Source organism: Vigna unguiculata, chromosome 7, assembly GCF_037176805.1.
Source record: "Vigna unguiculata cultivar grain cowpea cultivar isolate G323 ecotype 2 chromosome 7, ASM3717680v1, whole genome shotgun sequence".
NCBI lineage: Eukaryota > Viridiplantae > Streptophyta > Magnoliopsida > Fabales > Fabaceae > Vigna > Vigna unguiculata.
Genome location: NC_140798.1, coordinates 32,830,941 through 32,849,642, shown reverse-complemented (window position 1 = coordinate 32,849,642; position 18,702 = coordinate 32,830,941). Strand labels below are relative to the sequence as shown.

The following is an 18,702-nucleotide window of genomic DNA, read 5'->3' as shown; positions in this document are numbered from 1 at the left end:
AATTCTGAATTCATTGGTGAAAAGTAAAAATAGTACCAAATGGAACTGCATGCATAAGCTTAAATTATCTAATATTTATCGTAAATGGTAATTTGTTAGAAAACACTACTCAGATAAAAATTGATAGAAAAATATAAAACTGAAAATATGATTGCATTGAGTAATGTTAGTTTACAAAAAGTGTAACAATTTCTACAAAACTAAAGAACGAACCTTCCAACTTATTTCTGACAAATAGCTGAGTCTTATGCATTATGACTAGTACACATTTTACGAGTGTTATACAATTCCATCGATGCAACACCACATCGCTATATATAAACAATAATGCTTTCACAACCTATTTGAAATGTATAACAAATTGATAATACATTTAAAAATAATAAAAATAATAATATACTTTAATATAATAATAATAATAATAATAATATCTCCATTAGTAAAAAATTTGTTAAATACGAATACAACAAAGTTCAAGATGCTTATCAATAAAACCAGATCTTTACAATCAAATTTTTAAAGTGAGTTGTATGGACTTATCAAGTTATTAAATCCATTTTGAGCTAAGAAAAACTAAATTAATTACGTATCTATATTGAATTATCTTGTATCCTCTACAGTAAAATAAGCTATCGTAGTTTTTTAGCTAAGTAGGATAGAGCACCTAAAACTATAAAACAATAAAAGCTTACAACTCATTTTAGTTATTTAAAGTGTCCATATATAAAATTTAACCATGAAATTCAACTTTCATCCAATTCAAGATACACCTTTCCTACCTCTCAATTTGTTAGAGCAGAGTTCAACTCTTAACAAAAACAATTTTTCCATTTTAGTTTTTCAAATTGTTCATATATAAAAATTAACTTTTATTCCATTTAACAAAATATCTTTTATAGCTCAGTTGGTTAGAGCACCCGTTTAGTAAGCGGGAGGTCTTGAGTTCAACTCTCAATGAAAGCAACATATTTATCTTGTTTTTAGCTAGTCATATTTAAGTTGTAATTTTGAGCTATGTCAATTTACAATTCTCGATCATTGAGATTTATAATCAGTTCAGATTTATGTTTAAGGTTTTTTATTTTTTTAGCACTAAGCACTAGTTATTTCGAGTTTTTACTATCAGTTATAGTTATAACATTCTCTCTATTTATTGGTCTTATTAAAATACTACTTATTTAAGTTGTAATTTTGAGAGGAATAGTAAATTTTGGTATGAAACATTTTATAATTCCTTACTATGTCAATTTACAATTCTCGATCGTTAAGATTTATGATCAATACAAATTTATGTTTAAGGTTTTTTATTTTTTTGAGCACTAAGCACTAGTTATTTCGAGTTTTTACTATCGGTTATAGTTAACCTTATCTATATTTATCGACTTTCACTAAACTAAATATGAAAATTTTGAGAGTAATAATAAATTTTGGTATAAGACATTTACAATTCTCAATATGTCCACTATCACTAGTTATTTCGAGTTTTTACTATCGGTTATAGTTATAACATTCTCTCTCTTTATTGGTCTTATTAAAATACTACTTATTTAAGTTGTAATTTTGAGAGGAATAGTAAATTTTGGTATAAAACATTCTATAATTCTTGCTATGTCAATTTGTAATTCTCAATAGTTGAGATTTATAATCAATACAGATTTATGTCTAAGATTTTTTATTTGTAGCTCAGCTGGTCTGGCCACCCGTTTAGTAAGCAGAAGTGGTGTCTTGAGTTCAAGACTCAACCAAAGCATTTTGTCCTTTGTATACAATACAACTATGAATTTTGAAATCCAAGTTAACATTTGCACACCATGTCCAGCCATTTCAACCACTATCTCCCTACATCAATCTTGCCCCATTTCCACACTGACATTTTGTTACTAGTGTGAATTTTTCGTTTTCTTAGCCCTTATCATCAAATGTGAGAAATTGAAAGATTTTTTGACAAGGCTGGATAAAGTCAACTTCAGATCAGAGGTCAACATGGGAAGTACCTGGGACAATGTGTTCACATCTACCATGGCTCTGTGGGCTGATCCATCCACTTCAACTCTGTAAAACTCACGAAGGGCAACCAGTGACGCTGAAGAAAGGTTTGTTCCTACACAGAAACATATGCAAAGTCAACATCAAGTGTTTTTGTTCTATGATGTGACAAAATAGAGAGAATATCATACCAGACTTTATCAGTTCACGTGCCAGAGGAAGAGTGTCCAGAAGCAGCCAATTTCGAGGAATCTCCCTGGAACATCGAATGAACTCGTGGATGAGGAAAGGTGCATCAAAAGTGCGAGCATTATGTGCAACCCATAATACATATCCACCATGTTTCTCACGGTTTCTAATGTATTGCAACAAGATCGGTACCAGCTCTTCCATCCTAAAACAAGTTTAGGAGACAACAAAACCAAAAAATATGTCTTTCATCATGATCATTTTGGAACATGTCGCGAATAAGGAACTTGGAGGCTAACATGATAAAGAATAGTTTGTTTCCTCCACGCTTTCGTAGAGTTGTTACCACAATCATTTAGTCACGCAACCATGCATCAGTCAAATTCAGAGATTATGAAAGGATACGAAAATTCAAGCACCATATCAGAACTGTTGAAAATTTAAGCTGTTTTAATTTGTTGCACTTGGTCTCTTTTAATGAATTTATCAAGGGAGAAAATTCACTTGAAAAATACAAAACCAATGAGACTTGAATCAAATCACATGAGAGAGCAACATCACTTCAACTCAAAATCTTAAGATAATAAGATTATGGGTCTTCTACCTTATATGTTTTGTTCAACTTTCTATTTTTATTCAATGTAAAACTTAAACTCAGTTGGATTTTCAACATCTCTTTACTAATTTGATGAGTAAAAAAATAAAGAAAATGGTTTTACTTTAAGAAGCAAGCATAAACAAGGAACACAACACATTATGTGAAAAAACCAATATAGTAGATTTATTACCTTGGCACATCAGTTCGGTTCACCATATGAGTAGCAATTCCATGAATGTGAGAATTAGGAACATGGCATTGTGGATTTACAAGAGTTTGGAAAGTGCTGTGGTGACCACCTTGGAGATCTCGAAGTGCAATCTCAATGATCCGATCATTTACTCTGCTATACCCAGTGGTCTCAAGATCAAAAACAATAACGGTGAGTATGTCAGATAAGTTTTTACACTGAGCAATTTCTTGTACTTCAGGCCATTGAATTTTCTGCAACCGATCTAGCTCTGTCGTGTTTACATTCACTGTAGCACTTGCTAAAATCTCCTCTCTAAAACTTTCATGCTTAGTACTTCTTGATTTAGTGTTCCAATTTTGTTTACTTCCTTCTGCTCTTGTAGTTACAAGTCTTTTAATCCACTTAGTAGGGAATCCTCTCTCAGGCACATAAATTCTAGAACCAAGTAGTTTGATGCTAGAGTTGTTTCCATAAATCTTGATAAAACCGCATAATGCTTCATCTTGATAAAACCGCATAATGCTGCATCTGGGTGCTTGCAATAGGGAGAAAGTAGAAGACCCTGTCCTCATCTGAATTCAATAAATGCTGAATTATCAAAGAAATAGAAATAAATTAATGAAAAATGAATAAAGTGTCAAATAAAAAAGAAAAGTGGGGTTGGATAGAAGGATTCATCTGATACACTCACATATCATATCCTGTGTACCAAGAAAAAAAAAATCATAACTTTTCCTCTAAGCAGAACACAACATTGCCAAAACCCATTGTCTAAGAACTCAGAATGAACTCAATGTTGAATTAAAATCGTGTTAACAACAAAATCTTCTGAGAAATAGAGACAAGTTTTCACTCAGAGTATTCCAACAGAATGGAATTGGATGAGACATCATCCCCTTAGGTTCCATTTCTTGTATCCTATTTAAACAATCTAAAAAATGAAATTTAGCATTATTTTGGTCCATATCATCTCTGCATCAATACAAAATATGAACATGCATGCATAATAGATAATAGGCAAACAACAAGCTATGTGTTACAGTATAACAATAATTCATAGTGCATTGTGTCAAATAAATTGCAGTTTCAAAGAGGTGAAAAAATAAAAAAGGTGAAAACTTTACCATATTACAATACAGTATAAAATGATAGGTCTGTGACATAATGAACAAGAAAATACTAAGGGTCAACTATTTAAGAAGAAAAAAGACCATTTTTTTTTCGATGTATGAAAAAAATCGCAACTTGAACTTAAAATGAGTTAACAGAAAAAGAAAAAACACAGAGAAAGGTGAGATGATCGACTCGGTGACCATTTTATGGTGTGAAAGTGAAGAAAGAAATGAAGGGTGCAGCATTAGGGTGGCTTAGAAGAATGAAACTTGAAGACTAACCAGTTCAAAAATTCTCTGGCAATGCAAGTGCAAGGAAGAGGAGGTTTTGAATGTAGCTAGACACAAAACAAAAAGCATTTGTAAGAACTGCAGAGGTTAACATTGTGAATATCTAGAAACGGAGTAAAGGACTCAACAAGGTTCCGTTTTCCTTTTCACTTTTTCCATGATTGATTCACTTGTTGTCTTATTTCTACAAACACAATATTTCTACATGTTTTTTAAAATTAATTAAGCATCTTTATTTTGTAACTTATTTTTTAAAACTTTATTTTACTTAAAAATTAATTACAAGCAGCTTACTTTCTAATTCTTCTTCTACTATTTATATTTTTTTTCATTCTGATAGTGCTCACATATGTTGGTACATATGTTGTGTGGGAGGTGGAGTTTGAACTAAATACTTCATTTTTTATATCATATTTTTTAACTTTTTTTATTGTTTACAGAAATCGTTTTCACAAACTTGTAAAATAAATTCCCCCTGGTGGGCCCTTGATTTTAATAAATCCTCTTTACAATTTCCACTATTTTTTGTACGTTTCTTTTCTAGTTATTATACTAACATTGATCAATCTTAAAGATATTAATTAATTTGGTACAACGCATTATATACATATCAAGTTCAATTGTTAAAATAATTATTATTATTTTCGATCTACTTTTTATCTTATCTTATTTTTAATTAACATATATTTTTCTCCATTATATCAAATTACTTTTAAATATACAATTATCATTTAACTTACTTTTAATATTTTTATTTATTATTTATTATAATATAAATATCATTTTGATATTTTTATGTAATTATTGTTATATTTTAATTCATTATTATAATTTTATTATTACAATGATATAAAAATATTTTATTTACTATAATATAATAATCTAATAGTTATTATCATAAATTTAATAAACATTTTAAATATTTTTAAACATAAATATTTATTTTATTTTATAATTTTTTTAAAATTTATTTTATTAATTTGTTCATTTATGTGTATCCATATAATATTTTATATAATTATTTCATTATAATTATAATTTGTTTTTAAATATTTAATATTAAATAAATAAAAATATGTTTTTTAATATTAAATACTTTATGATTTATAATTATGTTTCTGTTTGTTTATAATATTAAATAAATAAAAATATGTTTTTTATTATTAAATACTTTATAATTTATAATTATGTTTCCGTATATTTATAAGGAAGTAATTAATTGATATAAACATCAAAAACTAATTATGTATGAATCAAAATACACATATACTCTTTATCCGGTAAAATAAAAATTTATATTCATTAGATATATTATATAAATGAGATAAACTTTTATATCAAGATAAAATGGTATAATAAATCTCGTACCCAATACCCAACTTGTCCCATTATTACCATCCTTAAAGCCAAGTCCGTTTTAACAAGAAGTATGCAAAGTCAACTAAAAGTCAAAAGAATTAAATCAAGTCCATTAGGGTTGATGAACTTAAGTCAATGGGTTTTTTTCTTGCACCCCAATATTTCTTCTACACCTCCAAAATTTTTTTTAGGTTTAATTAATCGTAAGGTACCCAGTTTAGTACTAGAGTGTTAAATTGGTACCCGCTTTTAAAAAAGTGTCAATTGCATCCCAACTTTTGAAAATTGCTTCAATTAGGTCTCTTTCAGACAGAGTTGACTAACGCCGTTAGTCAACGTGCCACGTGTCAATATGTGGTTTTTTTGATTTTTTTTTTAAAAAAATTTAATTTTTTTTTTATTTTAAATTTTTTTATTTTAAATTTTTTTTTTTAAAAATTAAAAATGCCACGTGTCAAGTCCCTGTGTGTGACACGTGGCATTGTCAGTTCCATGTGGCATTGTAATGCCACGTGTCAGTGTCACTATTAGATGTCATTGTGTTGATTTCGATTTGGTCCCCACATATGTTTTTTTGTTTCAATTTAGTACCTAAGTATGTGTATCTGATTCAATTTTGTCCCAATTTTTTTTTAATAATTAAAATATTTTTGTAATCCATTTTTTATAAGATTAAAAATAATTAAGTATAAATATTTTTACAAAATTAAGTACTAATATTTATAATGTTTCTTTCAATTTCAGACCAAATTTATTATTTGTATGAATGTTATGCTATTTATAAGTACTAAAATGACTTTTACCACTAAATTTTAATATAAATATCAAATACTTAATTTTTTAAAACTTTTATACTTAATTACTTTTAATTTTATTAAAAAATATTTTAATTATTAAAAATTATTAGGTCAAAATTGAATCAAATACACATAAGTAGGTACTAAATTGAAACGAAAAAATATAAATGGGGACTAAATCGAAATCATACATCTGATAGTGACACTGACACGTGGCATTACAATGCCACGTGGCACTGACAATGCCATGTGTCACACACAGGGACTTGACACGTGGCATTTTTTTTATTTTTTTTTTTAAATTTAAAAATAATTTAAAAATTAAAAAAAAAATTAAAATTTAAAAAAAAAAATCAAAAAAATCACAGATTGACACGTGGCACGTTGACTAATGGCGTTAGTCAACTCTGTCTGAAAGGGACCTAATTGAAACAATTTTCAAAAGTTGGGATGCAATTGACACTTTTTTAAAAGCGGGTACCAATTTGACACTCTAGTACCAAACTGGGTACCTTACGGTTAATTAAACCTTTTTTTTAAAATTCAAAATTGCCTTGACCAGTTTGAAATTTTAAATTAATCATTTCTCTCTCTTATTTAATAAAAATTACTCCCTCACTTTCTTTTAATCTAGCAGTTGTTCTCACCCCCAAACCCTCCCTTTGCCTCACTCTCCTCACTTTCTAAGTTCACCCCTCAAGTCTTCATTTGTTTTGTTCTTTGGTCTCTCCTTTTCCCCTTTGTAATTCCTCTACATTAACACATATAATGATATCCCTTCATAGTTTTTCATTTTTTGTGTTGTTGCTGTCATGTTTGCCATGCATCTATAGGTATAAACATCATTTAGTTGATTAGAGCATAGATTTGTAGGTATCAATGCCTGGAATGTAAACCACAAATCGGAAGTCGCAAGTGATTTAATTCCGAAAGTCAACTTCCGTAAGCCACAAGATGACAGAAGTGGACTTCCGTAAACCAAGATAAATTTTGGAAATGGAATTCCATAGACCACTATGAACAACATGAAAATGACACTATGGGAAGTCAACTTCCGTAATTTAAACTGACTTCCGTAGGTGACTTTCGTAGTTAAAGGTGACTTCTGTAGGATATGAGTGATTTCCGTAAGAAATGGATGACTTCCGTAAAAGAGGGGTGACTTTTTTAAGTGTTGTGCCCAAAAGTGGACTTCCGTAGATGTGCGGAAAATATCACCGGCGAATGGAATTGTGCAACATTGGCTTAACTCCCCGGATGTTGACTTTCGAAGTTATTCGAAACTGGATGTTGTTGACTTCTGATTGCTTTTCTTTTTTCAATTTAAATTTTTTAATATTTATTATTTTATCATTGTTGTTATGTAATTTTTTAGGTTACCCTATGATTTTTTTGTTTGTACTTAATTTTAATGTAAATAAGTTTTAATATTAATTAATTATAATTTATAATAACTATAATATTAATCATTTATGATTTGAAATAATTTTAATTTTAATTAATTATATTGAGTAAATATAACTTTAATTAATTATAATTTTAAATATTTTTAATTATGAATAAACTTATTTTAAATTAATTTTAATATTAATTAAATTAAATTTTAATTAATTAAATTTTTTGTTATTTTTATTTATAATTAATTATAATTTGGAATAATAATAATAATAATAATTAATTATAATTTTGAATAATAATAATTATAATTTTGAAAAATTATAATTATAATTATTTATAATTTTAGAAAATTTTAATTAACTATATTGTTTGAATAAGTTTAATTTTAATTAATTATAATTTTAATATGTTTTTAAATTTGTTAATACCACTTTTTCTAAATTAAAAATATAAAAAAAATTGAAATATTTCTGTAACAACAAATAAATATAAAACAAAAATAATTTGGTGAATGAGGCATTTATGGAAGTGGAGCACTTTCTGGATGTGGGACAAGTGAAATTGGTAAGTTCCAATTGACTTTCGGTTAAATGAATGTTTGAAAGTCGACTTTCAGTTTTCTTTTCAATACTTTTTTAAATAATTTTTTATATATGTTTTTTTAGTTTTTATGTTAATTGTTTTGAGTATTTTTATGCTTTTATTTCAAATTGTAATTAATTTGAATTTTTTATAATTTTGTTGTAATAATTTGAATTTGTAATTATTTTACTTTGTAATTATTTTAATTTTTAATTAAAAAGTTATAAATTTCGAAAAGTCAACTTCCAGTTATTTCTCTTTCCGAAAGTTTCGTAAGCGTAAACTGTTTCTTTTAGTTTTAGTTTTTTTTTTTTTTGTTTTTCTATTAATTTTTTCACTTTTTATGTTTGATATTTTTAAAAGTGAGAAGTAGAATAGTTTTCAAAAGTTAACTTTCGGTGAAAGGACCAAAGATTTAGGAGTGTAGAGTTATAATATAATATTTATAATATAATATTTACTATCATTTAATTCGTTTGTTCAATCAACCATCAACCTCCTCGGAATCTTCATCATTACTTAACTATTGCTCTTACCTTATTTATTTTTAATTAATTTTTTTAAAAGACATAAATGAAACACACAAATCTTTGAAAGTGTAGAAGAAATATTGGAGATAGAGCAAGAAATTGCTAAAGTCAATTGAGTTAAACCAGTATGGACCAGAGATCCAAACCGAAAGTTTAACCAAATTGGTTAGAACAATGAATTATATATATATATATATATATATATATATATATATAACTATTTTATTATACTTTTATTATTCAAATTTAACACAAGTATAAAAACAACATATAATTATAATTCAATTATTGCACAAACAATTATCCCTCCTTTAAATATAATGATTAACTCCTGACACTCGAAAAAAAAATATATAGAAGAGTGAACTTCGTAGAAATATTTTGAAGAAAATAATGAAATTTCAATTTTTAACTCACTTTTAAAACAAAAGATAAAAGAGTGAACTTCCGATAAATTAAGTTAAATAAGTTAGCATTAACATAATATTATTCTAACCTTTGAATTCCCCTACAAATTATTATTTATCAACTTTCTTGAGTTTTGATGCCTTAAAAAATCACATTTTACCTGTACTCATCTTTTTCATACTATTTGTAACATGAACCATCACACACTACGAAAGTCCATTTAGTTTATCTAAATAAAGTATAAATGAAGCACAATAAGTAAAACAAAGTTAAAGAAAAATCTTTTCAAAATAATAATACAGCAGATTATTAATATAAACTTAGGTAATATATCCTGTAACATAAATCACAAGTAAAACCTATTCATTTAATGGGAACCTAAAACCTCACTGAAGGTTATTTGCTCACTCTACATATGCATCTAGATTCTTAGCAAAGTAGAAGACGTTTTGACTGTAAAAGACCCTTTTGCTCCAGCTCAACTAACAGTAAAATGTTTCAAGTTCCTTAGCACGACACTGCCTTTCCCACCTCTGAACACGTCGAGGGAGTGCACATAACGAGCCTGGATTAGATGCAATAGACTAATAATAGCCCAGAATATAAATATAAAGTTGGGGTTACACAATAATTGCACCATAATTAACCAGGACCTACATAACGTGATAATAATGGAACTATGGAGGGTAAAATAAAGCTTACAAAGGAAGGGGATAAAAGAAAGAGTCCAACGGTCCTTGTAACTAATGGGTAGTAGCATTTAGCATTTGGCATTTGCCAAAAAACCAATCGTAACTTTAACTGCAATCTATGACATATATAACAAGATAAAAAAAAATCACAAGACTGAGCATTCATTAATTCTATGGAATGATCACTTGGCAGAAAGAAGACTCTACGGTGGCAAAAAAATATAGCCACAAAGCATTTTACACCATGAGATATGAAATACCAGGCACTGCAAAAACCCAAGCCGGTCCAGCAACCATGTATTTACTTGATGGACCTTGTAAGACCCAATGACAATGACAAGACTTTGACTTGTCCCCCAACTGCTGTCCCGTCATAATGGAGGACTTTACACTAATAGACCAACCAAAACTCCTGCAATTGATCAAATTCTGAATAATCATTTAACAATTGAAGAAAGCATAAAACACATGCAAACTGCCAAAAACATAATTGATTAATTTCATTAAATAATATACAGATAAGATAAGCAAGAGTAAAGCCAAATATAAAATGATACCCCAGTAGAGTATGAGCATCTTCTAATTAAAGTTGAATCCACCGGAAGGTACAGCAGGAGCATCATTGTTACCAAAGTTGAACCCTGACTGAGATGCATCCCCAGGAGGCATAGTCTCGTCTTCCTCCTCCAACCAATACGTCTCAAGAATCTTCACTGCCTTTTCATAAATCTCTGTATTATCATGACTCTGGAGGTTCTCAATTTTCTCCAGCCCCTCCGCGTCATCAATCATTTGGGCATATAGATTCACATCACCAGTGTTGCCAATACTTTTATCAGCTTCTCCCACCTTTAAGATGTTTTCAAGGCCTTCCAAGCAAACTGTTACAATCCTAGGGTCGGGACAGATGAGAAGATCACACAGGGGCTTAATACACCCTTGACTTACTAGGAACCTGTAAACCATAGATAAATAATTCATATCTTGCAAGAAATAAAATCATGATATCATATTAACCTCCCAAAGAATATTAAAAATCATTGCTTTTCCATACTTGATTTGTTCATGGGAACCACCAGATGTAGCATTTGAGATGGCCCAAGCAGCCTCTTTCTTGATATCAAACTCGGCATTTTGAAGTAAGTTGACCAGAGGAGTAATTAAATTAGCCTCAATCACAGCCTATTATTATCAGGAACAAACCAACATATTATTGCAACAAGAACTTAAAATGAATAAAAAGTTTTAATTATCATAAAATGAAGAAGTAACTAAACCTGAATCTGCTGTTTATTCCCAGCTGTAATGTTTGATATAGTCCAACAAGCTTCCTTCTTAATGCTTTTTTTATAATTATTGGTCAACAGATTCAGAAGGCAAGGAAGAGCCTGATGATTGATGATAACCTATTGAGAAAAAAAACAATAGGTTAAAGAAAACATGAACCAGAAAAAACAAAATCATCAGATAAGAGTTTGATTAGGTGATCTTGGCAGTAACCTATTAAGTTACACCTTAAGAACCAAACTACAGGTTGGAATCATCTGAATATGACATTCCAGAGAAAATCCTTATATTTACAGAAAGAATCCAGCCGAGAGAAAGGATTGGCATATGCCTCAAGTAAATAGCATTTCACTTTGATGTATGTTAGTCTAAGGGGGAAAGGAAACCACAAACATGTAGTAACCATAAAAAAAAAAAAAATTTGATGGACAAACTTCCAGATGATAAACACACTAAATGATAAATCAATATATAAAAAGTCATACTATAGGGCACTTCGCATCAATGATAACAACTCCAAACAGTAAAAAAGAAAAAATGAAAATAAGAAAATTCAAAAGGCTAATTGCGAGTAATGCTATCACTGTTTTCCTTATTCTGTAATAGTGTAATGTAAAAAGGTAAAGTCACACTGTACACAACAACTACAAGGGACATTCTTGAACATAATACCTGTGTTTGCATATCATCTCCAGTGACAATATTTCCAACAGTTCGAAGAGCAGGAATTAGTACCGAAGGGGATGGATGCCTGAAGAAGTGTGGGACAGCGTTAAAATGATATATGAGAGTGCATGTCTTAGCATAATCATTTTTGAGAAGGGAGTACTCACATTAGAAGCTCAACAAGTCGGGGACAAACACCAGCTTCAATCACAGCTTGAATTTTATCATTTGTACCATCAGAAAGATATGACAATGCCCAACATGCATCAGTCAAGACTTCTTCATCATTTGAATGGATAAGACGTGCAAGAGCAGGCAGTGCAGGTTTAACCTTAAGGAAAAAAATAGTAAAGTAAAATGTATGATCGGTGAAATAAAAATAGCAGCTAATAATCAATCAGTAAAATCATGACAAGATCAGAAAAACAATTATTCAGTGACATAGCCAATTGGTAACCCTAAAAGTTCTTTTTTTTATTTATAAGTTCAATATTACCGGTTTGCTTGCACGATTGTAAGGACAACAGTTAACAGCATAATTTGATCACAATGGCCTACTCAAGATGTACGCAAGTGAAAATATATTCAACTGGACAGACTGAAGCATGGCTCCTAACAAGTGAGATATCTCACGAAATATAAAATGATGCCAAATACAAAAAATAAAAAAATAAAAATTACGACTGAAATTGAAAAAAAAAACTAAAGAAAATAAGAAAGAGCACTATAAGATAGTGCACACTACTCCCCGTGTCCAGAGCAACCTTAACTTTCCAAATTCCCCTCTCCCGACCCACCCTCTTATAAACATATACCTTTTCCCTTCCAGGACCCAGGCAATTCACACCCTGCGAGCTATCAATTCTATTACGCTCACGGTTCACACATCAATCTGAGCCCCCCCTCACAGCCCTTCTATTCCTTATTTCTCCTAGCATAGACATTAGTTTCAGAGCCTAAAAGCATATTTGCAACATCATAATAGGAGAGGAAAGATTTTGCTGATATAAAATGAAGAAAAAACTGAAGAATGTTCATCAGATAAAAGAACCAACAACAATAAGGTATCAATAAAATGCATAATCATATAAAACTCTAATCTATAAGGTGGTAGATACTAGACACAGAGACTTGATTAACAAGAACATTCAAAATAATAAATTGAGTTATATATAACTGCTTTCCCTTTAATCATGTGACAGACATGCAAATTTCAAAGTTGATAACTACATAAATAATATTTCACCAACCAAGGGTGAGCATTTCATCATATTGACAGAGAATACAATATCTATACAAAAAGTAAGGGCTAAAAATATGTATTTTTCACCAACACTTAATTATTTATAGGGATTAAGCAATAGATATTTCTATACCTGATCAAAAGGAGGCTGTGGCTTGCCCCTACAGAAGTTGGAAAGTGTCCAAGTAGCATTTCTAAGCATAGAAAGCTTCGCCTGTTCGTTCAATTGAGCTAACAAAGGAATCAATGCCCCATGACCGAGAACAAGGTCACGGCATCTAGGAGAATCCCCAGCAACATTTCCTAATGCCCACACCGCCTATGAATACCCAAACACCAACAGCGAAATTGTTAAGCTACTACAAAATGATAGCATGATACAAGGCATGTATTCAACTACAAGGTATTGTTGTCTTTCTTCTGTTGTTACCTATGTATTAATAGTTGATAAACAAAATACCCAGCACAAGTACAAAGCTGACCGCTCAAACCCCATTCACTTTCTATTGCATGTGCAAGCACTTACATAAGAACACCAAACCCACAAAAATCCAAATCAAAAACAGAAAAGTGCTACCCTTTTAATTTCATTAACACAAAAATTCTGATCTCAAACTCAAATGTTTTTGGATTTCACAGGCAAATGAAGGTATGTTAAGATATGAATAATATATACCTGTTCACGGACATCATCACTGGGGGAAGCAAGTAGCTTCACGAATATTGGTACAGCCCCATGGTCAATCACCACCTTGGTGTTTTCAGACGTTCCAGAAGCTATATTTGTCAAAGCCCAAGCGGCCTCAAACTGCAACACGCAACAGACAAACAACAACATAAGCAATATTCAAATTACTAATTCAAAAACAAATAAAAAAAGCAGACAAGCAAAAACCTGCAACTGCGGATAGTCTTCCCTCATCAGAAATTCTACAAATCGAGAAACTACACCAGTCTGAATAACCTCCTCAATCGGAGGACTTCGTTCTGGTAAAAAGAAAAAAAAAACATATCAACTAAACCTTCATTAAATTCACTAAACAACATTAAACACAGAGACAATCCCAACCAATCGAAAGCAGCTTCCTAAACTGAGTCGTTGCCTCGAGCTGCAGGTTCTTGTCGTCAGACCAAACACCAGCAACCATTGATGGTAGGTGTTCCAACTGCATCAACATACAGCATCCAACCACACAACTTTAATTCAAAAATTAAATAAAGCAAACGCAACTATAACGAATTACGCAAATCAGTTGAACAATCAGAGTGAGACTAATACACCATCAAAAGATAAAAACGAAAGCAATTCGATAATTGACCTTCTTCTCTACCAAAGTGGAGTGAACGGAAGCAGGAATCTGTTGGGGTTGGAGCCCTTCACGCCTCTTCTTCTGCAAACTCTCTTCTCTCCGGTTCTTCCGGATCTCCACCATGGTATCTTCTCGCCGTCTCCGACCTTCCTCGGCATCCACCGCCACCTTGTACCGGTTCCGGCGGACCTCGGTCCTGGAGTTCCCGCTTGGGCGATACGACATCGTTTCGGAGAGAATCGACAGAAACTGTACGAACTAAGAAGCAGCGCACCGTTCCTTGGGAGTGTTGAATTGGGGAACCTAACGGTAGGGTTTGGGATAACTGGATACGGGAAAGTAAAGAGAGAATTTTGGGTTTTCTATGTGAGTTTGAATAGGGGAAGTGGAAAGTGAAAGGTTTATATACGAGGGTCGAAGTGGAAGCAGAAGTTGTGATGAAAGTGGACCTGGATCTGCTCACATTTTCGAAAATGCCACTGATTTGAATTGGATGAAGATGAGGGAAAAGGTTACTCTGACGACGGGTTTCGCTGTTTCATATTATTTTCGTATAGAAAATTCATCTTTATTTACATAACTAAATTTGACTGGTATGAAATTTTTGTTTCATTTTTATTTTTATCGAATAATAGGTATAATCTCGTATTTATATTTGTATTGATTTTCTTACTACTTTAATATCAATTTTATAAAATAAAAAAAAAAATATGGTAGAAGAAACATGATATTATCAGATATTCAATATTAGGATGATGGTTGTTTTTTCAATATCAACTACTTTGACATAAATTATAATTGTTTATATTTTAGATTAGAATAACAAATCAAATTTCATGAAAACCAAAACATTTATTAAATTTGCAAACATTAATGACACCTAGTGGATAAAATTTAAAAACATTTTTAAAAAATATAGAAGGAAAACAAATATTCAAATTAAAATATATTTTAAATGTTTGTTCACTTCAATTTTTTAGATGCTAAGGAATCTCTCTTTTTTATACACTAATAAAAGTTATAAAAGTGATAATACATCACTGATCAAAATGACACAAAGAACAAATAATAAACACAATAATAATAAAATTATTTTGACATATATATTGTATCTTTTGAACTCCAACATATGTTGGATGGTGATAACAAAAATTTTATGGCAATTACATTAAATTTTTATATTGTAGTAAATAAAAGTTATTTGTACAATTATAGTAAAAAAATTACAATATGATTAACGATGAGTTAAAAAGTAAAAAATAATTAGATAACATATATCGAAATAATATTTTACATGATGAAAATATACAACAAATAAAAATATTAAAAAAATTAACAAATATGTCTTAGAAACAATTTGAGAGACTATTGAAAGAGATCGCATAAAGAAAAACAAATGTGTAATTAATGATATGATAAGATGAAAAATACCTTAGAGATCTAATCAAACTTTTTAAATATCAACATATATATTCAATGATTGAGAAATAACGAAAATTGTTTTAGTGAATCAAAATAACTCTTCAAATGAAACAAAAATGAATAATAATAAGTAAATACTTTTTTATATTACCTAGTAAATGAAAGATTAATGCTATTAAACACTTAAATTGAAAGTATTAAACATTCTCATGTAAAAAGAAAAATATATAATAAATAAAAACATAAAAAAATAGTAGAAATATTCAAATGTGAGACATAACAAAATTTTAATTGACATACATCATTTTAACATAATTACATAAAGGTTATGATAAGATGAAAAAATATATTGGAGATGCGAATAAATTTCATGACAAACCAAATAATTAGAAAAAATAAAAAATAAAAAGAAAAAAAAATATATATATATATATATATAAAATTACTTAATTAAATATAAATATTTTAATAATTTAAATGGGAATAAATTTATTTATCATCTCTAAATATTACTTTTATAGGATTTATGGGTGATAAAACGGACGAATCAGGCGATTCAGAAGTCCATTAATAAAAATATGGGTGGTCTTTAAAGCCTGATTTACATAATTTATGGGAGCTTCTCCCTGCACCTCCAATAAAGTCTCCTGTACCCTCAAAACTTCCTTTATTTCCAACGCTGCCCCTGATTAAAACAAAAAAGTTACTGTGTCTGTTTTAATTTACTGCGCACCTCAAATACCCCTGCACCCCTCACCACACTGCACCCCACAAAGTATCCTTCTCCCCCACTCCCTTCTCCCCCACTGCACCCCACAAACCATCCTTCTCCTCCACTGCACCGATTCATTCTCCCTCTTCTCCAACAAACCATTGTCGCCGCCACGCCATTGTCGCCGCCACGCCATCCTTTTCTCCTTTCCCGCGGCTTCTCATTTGCAGGTAAGTCATACTCGTTTTTTTTTTTTAAAATTTCACAGTGTATATTTTTATTTGAATGCATGTGTATATTTTTATTTGAATTGATTTTATATGTAGGTTTTTAGATGTTGTTAAATCTGGAACGGTGGATTGGGTTGATTACTGGTGTGCGTTGGAGAGGAAGGGTGTGGTGTTTTAATTTTTTTTAAGGAAACGGATTGCGGAATCCGTTTCCCCATTTTTCAATTTTTTTTTTCAATTTTCTGAAACGGATTGTGTAATCCGTTTCCCTTTTTTTTTTTTTTTTTTTAGAAAACGGATTTTAGAATCCGTTTCTTTATTTTTTTTTTCGAAACGGATTTTGTAATCCGTTTTGCTTTTTTTTTTTTTTTACAAAACGGATTTTGGAATCTGTTTTGTTATTTTTTTTTTATTTTTTTTCGAAACGGATTGTGTAATCCGTTTCACTTTTTTTTTTTAAAAAAAACGGATTTTGGAATCCGTTTTGTTATTTTTTTTTTTGAAACGGATTGTGTAATCCGTTTCAATTTTTTTTTTTAAAAATGGATTTTGGAATCCGTTTCGAAAAACAAAATTTTGGTTTCTATTTCATGTTCAAGTGTTTGGACTTCAAGTGTTTATTTTATGTGTTGGACAAAACATCCATACAAATAAGCAGTGTAAATTTCAACAAGTTATTCAATTGTGATAGATATGGAATGATACGAAAATCAGAATTTATACGAAAAAAATTGCAAATTTTTTTATGAAACGGAATACGGAATCCGTTTCTGTATGTATGAAACGGATTCTGTATTCCGTTTCATAACAAAATTTGCAGATTTTTTTATGAAACGGAATACAGAATCCGTTTCATACATACAGAAACGGATTCTGTATTCCGTTTCATAAAAAAATTTGCAAATTTTTTTATGAAACGGAATACAGAATCCGTTTCTGTATGTATGAAACGGATTTTGTATATAGAAACGGATTCTGTATTCCGTTTCATAAAAAAATCTGCAAATTTTTTTGTGAAACGAAATACAGAATCCGTTTCTGTATGTATGAAACGGATTCTGTATTCCGTTTCATAAAAAAATTTTGATTTTTTTATTTAAACGTATTTCGTTTTGTAAAAGTTGTCTCCGTTTCATAAAATATTTTCTTATATACGTTTCAGATCAAAAGCAAACAGAAAAAGAAACGAAACTGAGAGAGCAAACTGAGAGAGCAAAAATTTAAATGGAAGTGAACACGGGATGGAGAAGAAACGAAACGGATTTGAAGAAGTAACGTTTTGGGGGTGCAGGATGTTGGTGACGCAGTAAATGAAATTTACTGCGTCGTAACCACTTTCACCCACTCTCTCAGCCGGTTATAAATAAGGGTATTAGAGTAATTTTTGGGGGTACTGAAGACTCGTTGGAGGTGCAGGGAGAAGGCCCCTAATTTATAACTTGTACGAGTTCAAAACTAGACGTAGTAGGCCAGTATATTGGCCCGTTTTTCACTTAATGGCATATATTTGCTAATGATTAAATGTCACAAAATCCCATTGTTGACGATTAAATATCATTCTGCACGACCCGTTTCAAACCGCGTGGTATATTTCTTTCCAATAACTGTTATTCTTTTACTCTTTCTCTCTTGCCAAATTCATTCCTTTGATTTAGGAGAATTGTCACAAGATCGTTTCACCTCTCATCAATGATAGT

At 30.2% G+C, this 18,702-nt stretch overlaps 2 protein-coding genes and 1 non-coding gene across 6 annotated transcripts; 1 reads left to right on the top strand and 2 right to left on the bottom strand.

The window, feature by feature from the left end:
- Positions 1–21: 21 nt before the first annotated feature.
- On the bottom strand, positions 22–4,498 carry LOC114191333 (exonuclease DPD1, chloroplastic/mitochondrial-like). Of its 3 annotated transcripts, none has more exons than XM_085665151.1 (4): positions 4,361–4,467; positions 2,964–3,538; positions 2,178–2,242; positions 22–2,101 (listed from the first exon to the last, which is right to left on the bottom strand). In XM_085665151.1, the coding sequence occupies exons 1-4, from the start codon at positions 4,436–4,438 to the stop codon at positions 1,881–1,883; spliced, it is 939 nt and encodes a 312-aa protein (XP_085521277.1). In that variant the 5' UTR covers positions 4,439–4,467; the 3' UTR covers positions 22–1,880. The 3 variants fall into 3 exon arrangements, with proteins under 3 accessions (XP_085521277.1, XP_085521276.1, XP_027936303.2); XM_085665150.1 differs by having other exon boundaries at positions 134–2,101; positions 2,178–2,380; positions 2,964–3,554; positions 4,361–4,498; XM_028080502.2 differs by having other exon boundaries at positions 134–2,101; positions 2,178–2,380.
- Positions 890–963, top strand: TRNAT-AGU (transfer RNA threonine (anticodon AGU)). Its single transcript has one exon. It is a non-coding gene; the product is annotated as a tRNA-Thr (tRNA).
- Positions 4,499–10,013: 5,515 nt separating the features above from the next.
- On the bottom strand, positions 10,014–15,030 carry LOC114191614 (importin subunit alpha-2-like). 2 transcript variants are annotated; one of them, XM_028080902.2, is made up of 11 exons: positions 14,651–15,029; positions 14,401–14,497; positions 14,227–14,318; positions 14,008–14,139; positions 13,465–13,650; positions 12,256–12,419; positions 12,095–12,173; positions 11,413–11,541; positions 11,190–11,317; positions 10,693–11,090; positions 10,014–10,547 (listed from the first exon to the last, which is right to left on the bottom strand). In XM_028080902.2, the coding sequence occupies exons 1-10, from the start codon at positions 14,864–14,866 to the stop codon at positions 10,715–10,717; spliced, it is 1,599 nt and encodes a 532-aa protein (XP_027936703.1). In that variant the 5' UTR covers positions 14,867–15,029; the 3' UTR covers positions 10,014–10,547; positions 10,693–10,714. The 2 variants fall into 2 exon arrangements, with proteins under 2 accessions (XP_027936703.1, XP_027936704.1); XM_028080903.2 differs by having other exon boundaries at positions 10,181–10,564; positions 14,651–15,030.
- Positions 15,031–18,702: the final 3,672 nt, after the last annotated feature.

What these genes read in the sequence shown, in the direction of transcription:
- LOC114191333 (XM_028080502.2), bottom strand. Translation starts at nt 4,438, where the DNA reads ATGCTTTTTGTTTTGTGTCTAGCTACATTCAAAACCTCCTCTTCCTTG. An exon ending in AACCGAACTGATGTGCCAAG is followed by an intron (nt 2,381 to 2,963) that starts GTAATAAATCTA and finishes AACTTGTTTTAG; the next exon opens with GATGGAAGAGCTGGTACCGA. An exon ending in ACGTGAACTGATAAAGTCTG is followed by an intron (nt 2,102 to 2,177) that starts GTATGATATTCT and finishes GTTTCTGTGTAG; the next exon opens with GAACAAACCTTTCTTCAGCG.
- LOC114191614 (XM_028080903.2), bottom strand. Translation starts at nt 14,866, where the DNA reads ATGTCGTATCGCCCAAGCGGGAACTCCAGGACCGAGGTCCGCCGGAAC. An exon ending in AAGACTATCCGCAGTTGCAG is followed by an intron (nt 14,140 to 14,226) that starts GTTTTTGCTTGT and finishes TGCGTGTTGCAG; the next exon opens with TTTGAGGCCGCTTGGGCTTT. An exon ending in GAGATGATATGCAAACACAG is followed by an intron (nt 11,542 to 12,094) that starts GTATTATGTTCA and finishes TTTTCTCAATAG; the next exon opens with GTTATCATCAATCATCAGGC.